Raw genomic sequence first — 13,394 nt, 5'->3', positions numbered from 1 at the left:
TCAGAGTGCAACATGTAGAAGAGTTTACATTCCTTACAACATAACACTTATTTCATTTCAACATAACATATATTAATTAATATTTAAAACTTCGCAGCGGACAACAACACAAATATTAAAATTCATCATATAACAATTCATAATAATGTTTCAACATTATCTCAACAAAACATCTCAACATTAGTCATCATAAACAACGTAAATAATAATATATTATCTATCGAATCCCATAATCCCGGTGTCACATGACCAGAGCATTTGACTCGACTCTGTAGAATAACTCTACACTTATTCCTGGAACCTCAACAATATCTACTCCGCTTTATCTGCACATTGCTCATCATAGATGAATATAAACACATGCAGAAGGGGTGAGAATTACATTATTAAATAATAATATAACGACAGAAATATAAACATAAATATATTTCACATATGCCAACACAGCTCATCATAATCATCATAATCAACATACTCATGAACATCAACAAAACAACATATCAAATGCAATGCACACACCCATGCATGACTCAACACGACTCGGTATACCCATTTTGTGACCAACTACAGGATCACCACTCCCAGATTCATCACCATAGAATCCGAGTTCCCCGCAAGGAACCAAGCCTCTCAACAAGCCCGGAGTCAACAACATCATTGGAACTCAGTCCGTTCATCACTAGGCATCGGCCTTTCATGAATGCATGCACACCAACATGCATCATAATCAACATAGCAACAACAGCATCATATAGTCATGTTATCATCATCATTAATACATTTTATCGCAAGAGCCTATCACATCATGCCACATAATCAAACACAGTATTAGCCCACTCTACTAATATCTATACTACTCAAAACAACGGAAATGAACCCTCGTATATCTTGCATCAGCTAAGTTACCTCGCTCAGCCTAAACAATCAACAACTGCACAACAACAGTCCAGAAAAACCGCAAGTCTGCCCATACGCGTATTGCCTATGCTCATACGCGTATTGCCCACGCCTGACCAAATCCATACGCGTATTGGCCATTCCCATACGCGTATGCTACGCGTATCACTTCCCCATACGCGTACCACCAGAGACCATTTCACGTTCAAAATTCCATCTTCCTCGTCCATACGCGTATTGCCTAGTGCCATACGCGTACCAGGCCATCTCATACGCGTATTGCCTAGTGCCATACGCGTACCAGGCCATCTCATACTCGTATTGCCTAGTACCATACGCGTATGACCAGAAACCAGATCTCCAGATCTGCAATGGCTTTCTCTACTACGAGATCTATCCAAATTCATCCTTCCACAGTCCAAATTTCGCACAAAATCACTCATATCATCTAGTACAATTAGTCTCCTATTCGATTTCACAAATCCTAACATCATTGCATACAATTTCTACGAGTTCCTTCGATTAAAATCCCAATTTCGTTCACCCAATATTTCACCAATTTCAGCATATTATTGTTTAATAAGGTTCAGACCCCTTACCTCTTTGGATTGAAGGAAGCTCTGAGCAATCTTTGGCCTTTTCCTCTTCCTTCTCTTTCTCTTCAGCGTTTCTCCCCCTTTCTCCGATTCTGAGGCAAAACACGTGAAAACAACCTGAGTTCTCACTTTGGCCTCTTTTATCCAATTTCCACTTTTACCCTTCCACTCTTCATATTCCAATTATTTTATTTATTTAATTATTATTAAAATAAATAACATCTATAGTAATAATAAAAATAATCCAATAATTCAACTTTATTTAATTAAATTAATAAAATAATATTAACTCAATTAAATAATTCTCTTATTTTAAATCGGGGTGTTACACCATACATCTCAGATATCTCTAACTTATGTTTCACAGCACAATCCAAAGATATAAAGGAATGAGTAGCACCGGTGTCAATAATAGCTACAAGAGGAAAGCCATTAATATAACACGTACCTCTGATCAAACGATCATCTGCAGAAGTCTCAGAACCCGATAAAGCAAAGACCTTGCCTCCTGACTGATTCTCTTTCTTCGGCTTAGGACACTGTGGACTGATATGACCCAACTCTCCACAGTTGAAACAAGTTACAGCCTTCAACCGACACTCTGCAGCCAAATGACCACCTTTTCCACACTTGAAACACTTCATCTCAGCACTGGTACACTCATGGACACGATGTCCAGCCCGACCACATCTATAACACTTAGCAGGGGCACTAGAGTCTCCCCCACTAGGCCTCTTCATCCCACTCTGCTTCTGGAAACCTTTGCCAGCTGCATACGGTTTTCCACGATCATTCTGATTCTTGCCTTTCCTATCAACCCTTTGCTGATAGCTCTCTGCTCTGGCTTTGGAATCCTGTTCAAAAATCCTGCAACAGTCAACCAAGTCAGAAAACACTCTGATCCGCTGATATCCAATTGCCTGTTTGATCTCGGGACGCAACCCGTTTTCAAACTTCACACATTTTGAAAATTCTCCAGCAGCCTCATTATAGGGAGTATAATACTTTGACAGCTCTGTGAACTTAGCAGCATACTCAGTAACAGACTTGTTACCCTGCTTCAATTCCAAGAACTCTATCTCTTTCTTTCCTCTGACATCCTCTGGAAAATACTTCCTCAGAAATCTCTCTCTGAACACCGCCCAAGTGATCTCAGCATTCCCAGCAGATTCCAACTCAGTGCGGGTAGCAACCCACCAATCATCAGCTTCCTCTGACAGCATATGCGTACCGAACCTGACCTTCTGGTTATCGGCACACTCAGTCACTCGGAAGATTCTCTCTATCTCCTTCAACCACTTCTGAGCGCCATCTGGATCGTATGCTCCCTTGAACATTGGAGGATTGTTCTTCTGGAACTCACTCAGTTGAAGAGCAGCTCCCATTCCCACAACATTCGGATTTCCTCCAAGTACTCCAGCTAGCATACCCAGAGCCTCAGCAATCGCAGCGTCATCTCTACCTCTTCCAGCCATCTCTATTCTGAAAACCCAAACAAACTAAAACAATGAGTACTGATAGGGTTACACAACACTTATACCGTACAGGGGAAACAGAATAATTACGACTCGACTCGACCGACTATGCTCTGATACCACTAATGTAACACCCTTCTAAAATACCCCAAATATTTAATTAAAACAACATATAAAACTCAGAGTAATTATGCAGTTAAGGGTGTCACACACAAACACTGCACACCATTCAACAATATAACGGTCATGCTCCTTTATTAATTCAAAACATAACATTTGCATAAAACACAGCGGATAGAAATCTCATCAATCATGTAAAACATTACATGTAAAATGGTTCATAACCAACAATAAAACATTTAAAACAAGTTAAAACATCCCATCCCGATGTTACATCTATCAGAGCACGACCCACTAAGGAGACTACACTAGACTCCGAGCATTAGCTTCTACTCTACTCATTGCTCGTTACCTGAAAAATAGTTGTAAGGGTGAGTTCCTCAATCGATATAATAAGCATTATAAATTATCATGTCATGTTAAGTAAATAACACATTTCATCACCCAAATCAGATTACACATTCAGCAACGGCAATATCAACTCAATCATACTCATACTCAATGTCAACACAACCACAAGTATAATATTGGAATACATCCATTCATATTATACGTCATACATACATTATGCAATGAGACTCCACACATGCGGTACCGACTATTCTTGAACATATAGTTCAAGCTCACCGATCAAATCCAGATACGGCTACTAAGCTCACTAGTCCCACTCATTTGAGATCTAATGACTCACTCACTAATTCCTCACCATGGGAATTAGCTACAGCCCCGAAGGCTATGCTATGCACACTAATCATCTAGCATGCAAACATCAACAACAAATCCACAATGATTCACTCACTAATTCCTCACCATGGGAATTAGCTACAGCCCCACAGGCTATGCTATGCACGCTAATCATCTAGCAATGCAACATTAACAACAATCCACAATGGACATATGCTCACACTCTAAGCCATACAACAGTCCATTCACAAATGCATGCATAATATATACATTTACAGCATTATGCATATCATCATACATCATCAACACATGTATCAACACATCATATCATGTCAAATAATTAAACACAGTATTAGCACACTCTACTAATACCTATACTGCTCAAAACAGCGGGAAATAATCCCTACTATATCACACACCGATATAGGCAACCACCAATTAGGCACACAACATTTTAATTAACAATTTTTCCATACTGCAACAGTGTTAACCGGTTAACGCCCTGGGTTAACCGGTTAACGCAGGCCAAACACGCTCACTGCCCAAAACTTATCAGTGTTAACCGGTTAACGCCCTGGGTTAACCGGTTAACGCAGGCAAAACAACACTAATTCTCAATTCGTAACAGTGTTAACCGGTTAACACCCTGGGTTAACCGGTTAACGCAGACAAAACAGCAGTTCCTGCGCTAACACAAAGCAGAATGCAGAATTTTCCGCAATTTCCGCCGTTGGAGGACTTCCGGACCTCCGATTCCAATTCCGAAAAAAGCTATACGTTAGGGAAATTACAACACACTCAATTACAGGTTCAATTTCAGTTTTTACACAACATATCCATCACAATTTTCAGCATTCAACAATCCCAATTAGGGTCAATTCCACGGTTTATCACTACCCATTACATGCTAACCCATAATACCCATTAAACGACGATAAACCCCCCTTACCTGAGTTAATCCGGCGAATCTTTAAGCTCCAAGCTCTTCTCTTTTCCAACCTTCTTCCTCTTGCTCTGCCTCTTTGCCCTTTTCCTCTTTCACGATCGCTTCTCTGTTTTTCACGTAAAACCTTTTTACTCCAAATGGGCTCTTTTCCTTATTTCCAACATATATATATTTTCCAATAATAATAATAATCCAATAATAATAATAATAAAATTTCCAATTATTTAATTAAATTAATAAATATATTATTAACTCAATTTAAATAATTATTTTATTATTATCGGGGTGTTACATGTTCCAATTCCATTGCCCTATTGGTAGATCCGGTGGCAGCATCCCAGACAGTAGCCTCAGAACCAGACTTCTTCTCAATTTCCCCTGTAAGCTGAGGTAACAACTTATGATCTGCAACAGCTTGGTCGATCATAGTTCCTATCTCCAAGATAATGTTTTCCACTTCAGGAGAAGCTTCTAATAGGTCAACTTGGTTGAGAAGAGCCTTTAGAGTCAAAGGGGCAGAGGGATCAGCCAGCAGCAACAGAAACAAGTCACCTTTGGAGACTTCGTCTTTGATCTTAGAAAGAACTTCGCCTACAAGAGTGCTCGAAGGTTGATCTTCAGACACTGAAGTACTAAGGCTTTTGTCAAAGGAACTTTCCCTGCAATTTAGCATAGCCTTCAAATACTCAAGGGGTTGGCTTCGTTCCAGAATAACCAATATTTCTGCAGAAAGACCCCCCACTACTACTCGACGAAACTCCAGTCGTCGGAACATCAGCCATAGTGGGAGTGACAGGAGTATGAGTTTGAGCTTGTTTTTCGCCTACATTAGCCTCTCCCCCTTCAAATCCTTCGTCATCATCAGGGTTTGTGATGGGGTTGCCTTTGTTCTCCTCCTCCACAACCATATCTTCGACATCTCCACCTTCTCCCTGAGGATCGTTTGCTCCTTCAGCTGTATGTAAATCAGCCCCAAGGGTTTCCTTGTCTTCAGCTAACTCATCCTCAACCATGGGGTCTGGATTGCCTCCAACCCCACCTTCTTCGCTTGAATCAGTTTCTGACCGGAGTCGTTGGTTTGAGAATGTTGAGTAGTAGTCTTCGGTGGTGAAGCGTCGAGGTCACCAGGTGGAGGTTGGTTAATCTCACTTATAGACCCCTTTTTAGACGGTGATCGATAAGTAGGTTCGCCAGCACTATTTAAAACATCGGGTGCAGAGACAGGCGCAGAAGAGGTTGTTTTCTTGGTTCGAACGATAGTGCTGACACCACCCTAAAATCAATACGATCGAAAATTATAAATGGCGAAAGGAGGTAAGCAAGTTATGTGAGGTAGAGAGAAGTTTGTTATACCTTGTCACCTTCGACCCCAGGGATGGAGTTATCGCTCTCACTTTGGGTCGCCGCTATCTTCGCCATCTCCTCAGGAGTAGGCTCTTAGATAACAAGTGCAACAAGCCTTTTCCTTGGAAGTTTGACTGGAGGCTGGTCCGAAGCATCAGTGGCCTTTGGATGTGGCTTCCTCTTCCTAGAAGTTAGGTCGAGAACCGGCAACAAATCCTCTTCGTCAGATTCTATAGTGACGGGAATGTCAGCAGGCTTTTGGATTTTTAAGAGACTTACTGGAGGTTTTCGAGCAGCCTGAGTCAAGAATGGGAATATTAGTATCATCAATATACAACAAAGACAAAAGAAACAAGAAAACGAAAGGGTACCTTTACAGGCTTGCTGCCTCCTTCGGTCTTCGACTCGACTGGTCTCTTTGTGATGGGTTTCTTAGGTGGAATCTTGATAGCTAAATGAGAACAACATAAAACGGTTAGTGTTATCTAAGAGTAAATGGATTTCAAAGGGAATGTACTTCGAGGGAAACCTCCTGTGTCACACCTTCATATATGTCCGATTCGATTCGGACATCTTCGATCCCTATATGAAGATGCCCTTTGAAACTGCCTAGAGTATGCTTAGTCGCAACCACCCACTGAGCTTTTTTCTGAGATTGTTGTCAAAGTATTTTAATGGAATCCCCACAAATAACCCAATCTGGAAATGAAGGGGCAATGGCTACTCCTAAGTCAGCATTAGGCAGTGGAGGAAACTTTGGGGGAAACAATTCAAGAGCCATTTCATAGCGTTTCTCATGAGGAACGTATGAGGGAATCTTTAAGTTTTCCATTTTCTTTGAAAATTTCTCTTTAAGCGTGACAGCTGCTTCGCGGATGGTTCGACTAAGATCACCAGGCCTATAGGCAGTTTCAAAATAGCTTTGAAAAGCTTGAATTTCTCTTATAAGTGTATAAGTACCTTTCCTGGTCTTTTCCTGCACAAGAAGAAAAGATTTGTCAAATAGTTGAATAAAAGAGGTGACATCACATAATTCTTCGACGTAGTACTTAGTCCACCATTTCCCAAACTCTCGACTGCAGAGGAAGTTGGGCTCGAAGTTGAATGAAGTAAGTTGGGTTCTGCCAGTATATCTGGCTATTTGTTTGAGAGAAGTAGCTTCGGTATGGACTGTATTATGGAGAAAGGGATTACCTTTCTTGTCATACATGCACTTTGGGAGGACCTGAACTAACCCAAATTGTCGAGCGACGAGGTTGGGTTGGTAGGTTATCAAAGTAACTTAAACCTTCGAAGGGTTGAGTCGAAGGGTTAGAATCCTGGGGGTCAAAAAGGCTTCCTAAATCAGCAAGTATTTTGTCTCCTATTTCTTGGATGGAGAGGGGAAGGTCCTAGTAAACCACTTGGGACCGATTTTCCTGAAGGCGAATGGGACCATGCTCGAAGTGAAGACATGGTGCTTAGAAAAAATCATGATATAACTCATGAAATTCGGTTGGAGAGCTTGTCCTTTATCACTTGGAGTCAGCTGAGCTAACCTAGGGCCTTCGACCCTTCTGTTTCGAATCTCCTCAGCATCTTCGTAGACGGGGCCTTTGTTCGGAAGGCTGGCCTCGAAAGTGGCATTAAGCTAGAGTTGTAATAACCAAAAAGGGCCAGACAGGAGAAGGTTACCTTTGTCCCCCAAATTCTTCAATTGAGCCACTCCATCGCTCAAAGATTCATAAAGGCTTGCCAGGATCATCTCACTTAGGCAGATATCGTGCCCCGCGTGTAGTTGGTTCGCCAAAGTGAGGTATTTCTTGGCAACTTGTAGGGATTTCGAACAAAAAATGGAACGTGATAACCACAAAGCCAAGAAGGCTATATGCTCCACGTCGGAGACATCGTCGGTATCTTTATCATGGTAATGAGCAATGTGTGTCGAGTATGCTGCTCTGGTGGTCGAAAAGGCGATGGTATCCATATAATCGATGTCAGGGTCATAAGTGTCCAGTAGGCTTCAGCCCTGTGATAACGGCCATGTCGAAAAGGGTTGGTGTGGCCATACCACAAGGAAGGTGGAAGGTGTAATGTGTATTGTTGTCATACCCCAAAATTCACCCTACCCCGATACAACTTTCATCTGATCCATGGCCCTATTACACATGCATGCTTTCATTATTTCATTGAACTTTCATAACCAAATACATATTACAAGGACTCGAGGCATGGTGTTTACACCCGAAAAAAATGGGGTTATCCGGTTAAAGTTCTAAAAATAAAAAAAATTGACTGTGTAATCGATTACCCTAATCATGGTAATCGATTACACAGACAAAAAATTGATTTTTAGGCCATTTTGGACTGTGTAATCGATTACCCTAATCATGGTAATCAATTACACAGACAAAAAATTGATTTCCAGGACATTTTGGACTGTGTAATCGATTACCCTAATCATGGTAATCGATTACACCTGCGTTGACAGCAGCAGTAGCTCTGTTTTTTACACAGAGTACTTTTTGGGTCACCCCCTTTTCCACCTACTTTCCCTATAAATAGAGGTACTATTTCCCCTCATTTTTTATGCTTCTTAGCCCCCAAAAGTTCTGCCCAAGTACCATTCACTCTCCTCTCCAAACCTAGGTCAAAACAAAAAAATATTTCTCACTTAGAAAAGTCATCCCACCAACTTTTTTTGTCCTCTTTCATATTTTTTTTCAAAGCTTCTCACTCTCTAACACTCATAACTCAGCCCCTTCACTATACTTCCACCATAAACACTTTCATCCCAAACCCCTTGCTCTATATCCAAGCTCAACACCATTTCAACCTACCCTTTTTCAACATTTTTTGGGTAATGATTTTAGCTTAAACTTTGTTAACTTTTTTGTTCTGTTTTTGTGTTGAAAATGGTTGTTTGTTCTTGGTTGATCTTTTGAGAGGGTTTTAGACTCAAGCTTGTAAAAAGTGATTAACTTTGGTTTACACTTTTTTTGGGATTTCTTGCTCTTGCTACTTTTATCCACCATCTTTAATCAAACTTTGTATTTTGTTCCATTTGCTATTTATTGTTGACTTGTTTTCACATTTATTTGGTTGATGAGATCTATTAGGACATGGCCATGGTTGTTTAGAGTTGATAAAACCTTCAATGTTTCAAATCTATTAATGATTGATCAATAGATCCTTCATGATACTTTGAGGCATTGATAGGTTGCCTCTACTTCAACCATATTTGGGTCATTTGATACATAGATGAAACCATTTTCTTTACATTTAACTTGTTATTCTATTTGCTCATTGTTATTCTACTAACCACTAACTACTAACTCCTAACATTTACATTATTTCACTTTACTTCCTTGCAATTTATTTTATTGTTCAATTTATTTCAAGTACTTTATGTTTATGTTTATGTTTATTGTTATCTAACCATATCATTTACATTATGCTAATTTATTTACTCTCTTACCATCTTGCTAAATAAAAGAGGAGTAAAAACAAAAATAAAGAGAACAAATCATAATATTGATAGATGGACTTAGGGTTGCATAACTTTCTTTGTTACAAATCTATTGTTAGTTGATTTTTCAATCATCTTCTATACTTTGCATCAATGATAAGCTATCCCTTAATGTGTCATATTTTGAGTCTTTTTGACCTATGAAAAATAGTCCTCAAGATGTTCATTTTGTACATATTACTAACCACTAATTTTACTTCACTAACTTTTTTTTATCATTAACCTTTGTTATTGCGATTTTGTTACCATTAACTTGTGGTTTATTTTGTGTCATTTGCATTCACTAACCATTATTATTGTGATATTGTCATTCTTTATCTTGTGATTTACTTTTATGTCATTAACTTGTAATTTACATTCAAGTACTCATTATCATCATCATTGTACAAACTCATCATGCATGTTTATTTACTTGTTATTTATTTCATTATCATCATACATTAAAAATAACAAAAACATGATAAAATGGTAAGACCAAAAATATTCACTCCACTCTTAATCAACTTGGACTTAGAGGATTTCATCTTAAGACCTTTTCTTGGAAGCCTTCCTTTACTCTTTGAGATACTTTGTAAACACTTGGATTTTCATTCGTAACTTACATGCATGTTGTAAGAATGGCATCATGGCACCACCTTAGGGGAACATGTTTGTAAGACCATTATCCTTTGTTTAGCTTAGGTCACTTTTGCACACAAAAGGCTTTCTCTTGGGCTACCTTACAATGAGACTCTTTAATTTCTTGTTGGTTACTTTGCATTCATGTTGCATAAGCCAAATTTCATAATCAAAATAAAATAAACCCTTGATTCAACGTCAAGTGGCATTTTCTTAGCCAAATTCAAAAATACTTAATAATTACGATTATTATTATGCGCCACGAGCCTTAAGTGGTGGAGAATGAGTAAGAATGGAGCATTCCTACCCTTACTCTGATTATTTTGGACGTAAGACGCTTGGCTTGTTGTCTAGAATAATCACCTCCGCCCATAGACTTTAGTACAATATAATCACAAACACTCATTTCATAAAACCCTTATTCAAGGTAAAAATAATACAACTCATCAAACTCATTTTTGTGCCTTAGGGCATCATCCCGAAAACCCTTTTTTCAAAGGTAAAATCAACCAACACACAAACATTTTCTACTCCGAACTACGGAGCTCTGATTCCTCATCCCCGAATGAGTGATACGTAGGCACAAGGGCCCCAATCCTTGGCGAGCACTATAATAACAAAAAACACCCCCTTCTTTTCACACATTCTTTTGAAAATAAAACAATAATAGATAAATCCCATGTATGTAAAACAACCCAAATGGTTCCCATGGAGTACCATGGACGTAAGGGATGCTAATACCTTCCCCTTATGTAACCGACTTCCGAACCCAAATCTCGGTTACGAGATCGATTCCTTATTCTCTTTTAGCGCTTCCCGTGCGCGTCTCCTTTCCGAGGGTTTTGTCGACTATTTTCCCTCGCCTCTCCGATAGAGGCATCCATATAAAATTCGGTGGCGACTCTTCTGACTTTGCCTCTCTTTGGCATCTCTTTAGTCCCGGTTTTGTTATTGTGAAATCCCGGTAGCGACAACTGGCGACTCTGCTGGGGACACAAAAATTCCCTAAGCAAGTCTAGCCTAGTTTGGGTTGTTTCTCTTTTACGTACGTGGAGATTTTATCTATTATCTTTTTTCTGTATATATTGCTTTTGTTGCTAACCTATACATATTTTCTTTGTTTGCCTGTTGGTCCGAAACTCTGGTTCTGTGACGAAGAAGTTTTGGAAGCAATAATTATTGCAAAAGAAAAAACCTCGTGTGAAGGACTCCCCACCCGAGTCTGAGAGTTTGCTTGAGATAGGAGAGGTTGAGTAGTATTGATCCGCGAGGTGCCTTCCTCGTTAGGGTCGTACGAGAACCTCACTTAGTGGTAGATTCTCTTAAGGGGATTGATGACCGTCGTGCTTTCGGCGTAAGCATATTTTCTTTTACTAGAGTCAATGACCCTAAGACCCCTTTTAGAACCTTTTAAAACTATGGCTAGCCTAGACCGATGGTCGCGTAGTATAGGCCACCGAGGTGCCTTCCTCGTAAGGGTCGATACGAAGATCTCACTTAGAGTAGATGACTTTGATGGAGCAGTCGCCTGGCAAGTAAATTGACATAAGCGGCTGACAGTCAAGGAAGTCCATGACTCTAGGGGCAGTGTCTTACACCCAATTTTCCAAAAGCCTTAGACCACACAAAGCGAGAACCTTGGTTTACTAAGCAATCATTATTAACTCCATCTTCGTCACGATGGTCCAAAACCATGAACCCATGCCTAAAATCCTGTGGAAATAATAAACCAATCATTCATTCATACATTCATTCATACATTCATTCATCATCAAAATAATAAGCAAAGCTCTTAAAATTTTCGTTTGTTCGGACGCAGAATTACAAGACTATTTTCCGACGCAATCATGGATACTTCAACAAGGAAAAGCACTTCTTCTTTCCGCTTCAAGAGTCCCGACATCAGTTCATTAAAGGTCCTCTGTTCAAAGGTCGTAGCTCTCAAAGACAACAAGTTTAGAGCCAATTTTGGGAACATAGTAGATCTTCTAACCGAGAAGGTTGACTATAGTGCTATCACTATAATGTCCCAATACTATGACGTCCCTTTAAGATGCTTCACTTTCCCCGACTTCCAAATCTCTCCAACCTTGGAAGACCTCGAGAGACTCCTCAATCGACCAACCAAGGAATACAATCCTTTCCCGAAATTGGAAGAAGGCTTCTATTTGACCGAGCTCTCACTCACCTTGGGTATCAACGCCAACAAGCTAGTGGATAATTGGGGCATTAAAAGATCCATCAAAGGTTTAACTCAAAAGTTCCTAGAAGCCCATGCTTGGGAAATGATTAAAAAAGGAAGACCCGACTTTTGTAGTGCAACCTTGGCACTTTTGATTCATGGAATTGTCCTCTTCCCAAATCTGGACAAGTTCGTGGATCAATTAGCAGTTGAAGTCTTTTTAACAAAGAATCCGGTGCCTTTTTTACTTGCCGATTTCTACCATACCTTCCATAAAAGGCATGAGAAGAAGGGAGGTACTTTCCTTTGTTGCGCTCCTATGCTACATCTTTGGATGAGGGCCCGCATGCCTCAAAGTGGACCCTTCACCGAAAACAAACTGACATGGCCGCAAAGGTTCGCATCTCTCTCTGCCAACTCAATTCTATGGTACAAGAGGGAATGAGATACAAAGGATGTTATCGCAAGATGTGGAGAGTTCTCTAACGTGCCCTTAATAGGAACACAAGGGTGCATCAACTACAACCCTACTATACTCAAGAGACAACTAGGGTACGCCATGACAAGTCCCCCCGAGGAAAGAGATTTCATTCCATTTGTCATCAATACCATGGATCCGCTTGATTCAAACGTGAAAAGAGTGAGAAAAGCTTGGACAAGCATAATCCGTATTGACCATGAATGGGGTAAGAAAAATATCCTAGCCAAGGAACCCTACTATGTGTGGGTAAAAGAGAGGGCTAGGGTGGTTAAGATGCCGTTTCTGTTTGATCCTTCTTCATTCCCGTTGATGCCCGAGCCCGAGCCTATCCTACAAGAGGACATGGACAAACTTACCAGCCAAATCAAAGAGCTCGAGTTGGAAAACACTCAACTACGAGTCCAACTCAATCGTGCCAAGGAACGTAACCACGTCTTAGAGGATAAGGGTAAGCAAGTCTGTGAAAAATTTGAAGATAGCAAGAAAAGGCTCCGATTAGCCGAGGGACAAAGAGTTTGGGTTGATGGAGCTTTACAAGGAGCT

The 13,394-nt window shown here is 40.1% G+C and overlaps 1 protein-coding gene across 1 annotated transcript; it reads left to right on the top strand.

The window, feature by feature from the left end:
• Positions 1-12,035: 12,035 nt before the first annotated feature.
• On the top strand, positions 12,036-12,815 carry LOC127103772 (uncharacterized). Its single transcript, XM_051041005.1, has one exon. The coding sequence runs from the start codon at positions 12,036-12,038 to the stop codon at positions 12,813-12,815; it is 780 nt and encodes a 259-aa protein (XP_050896962.1).
• Positions 12,816-13,394: the final 579 nt, after the last annotated feature.

The sequence above is a fragment of the Lathyrus oleraceus genome, chromosome 7 (genome assembly GCF_024323335.1).
Source record: "Lathyrus oleraceus cultivar Zhongwan6 chromosome 7, CAAS_Psat_ZW6_1.0, whole genome shotgun sequence".
In the NCBI taxonomy this organism is placed as follows: domain Eukaryota; kingdom Viridiplantae; phylum Streptophyta; class Magnoliopsida; order Fabales; family Fabaceae; genus Lathyrus; species Lathyrus oleraceus.
This window is presented reverse-complemented; position numbering and strand designations above follow the sequence as displayed.

What these genes read in the sequence shown, in the direction of transcription:
- LOC127103772 (XM_051041005.1), top strand. Translation starts at nt 12,036, where the DNA reads ATGGATACTTCAACAAGGAAAAGCACTTCTTCTTTCCGCTTCAAGAGT.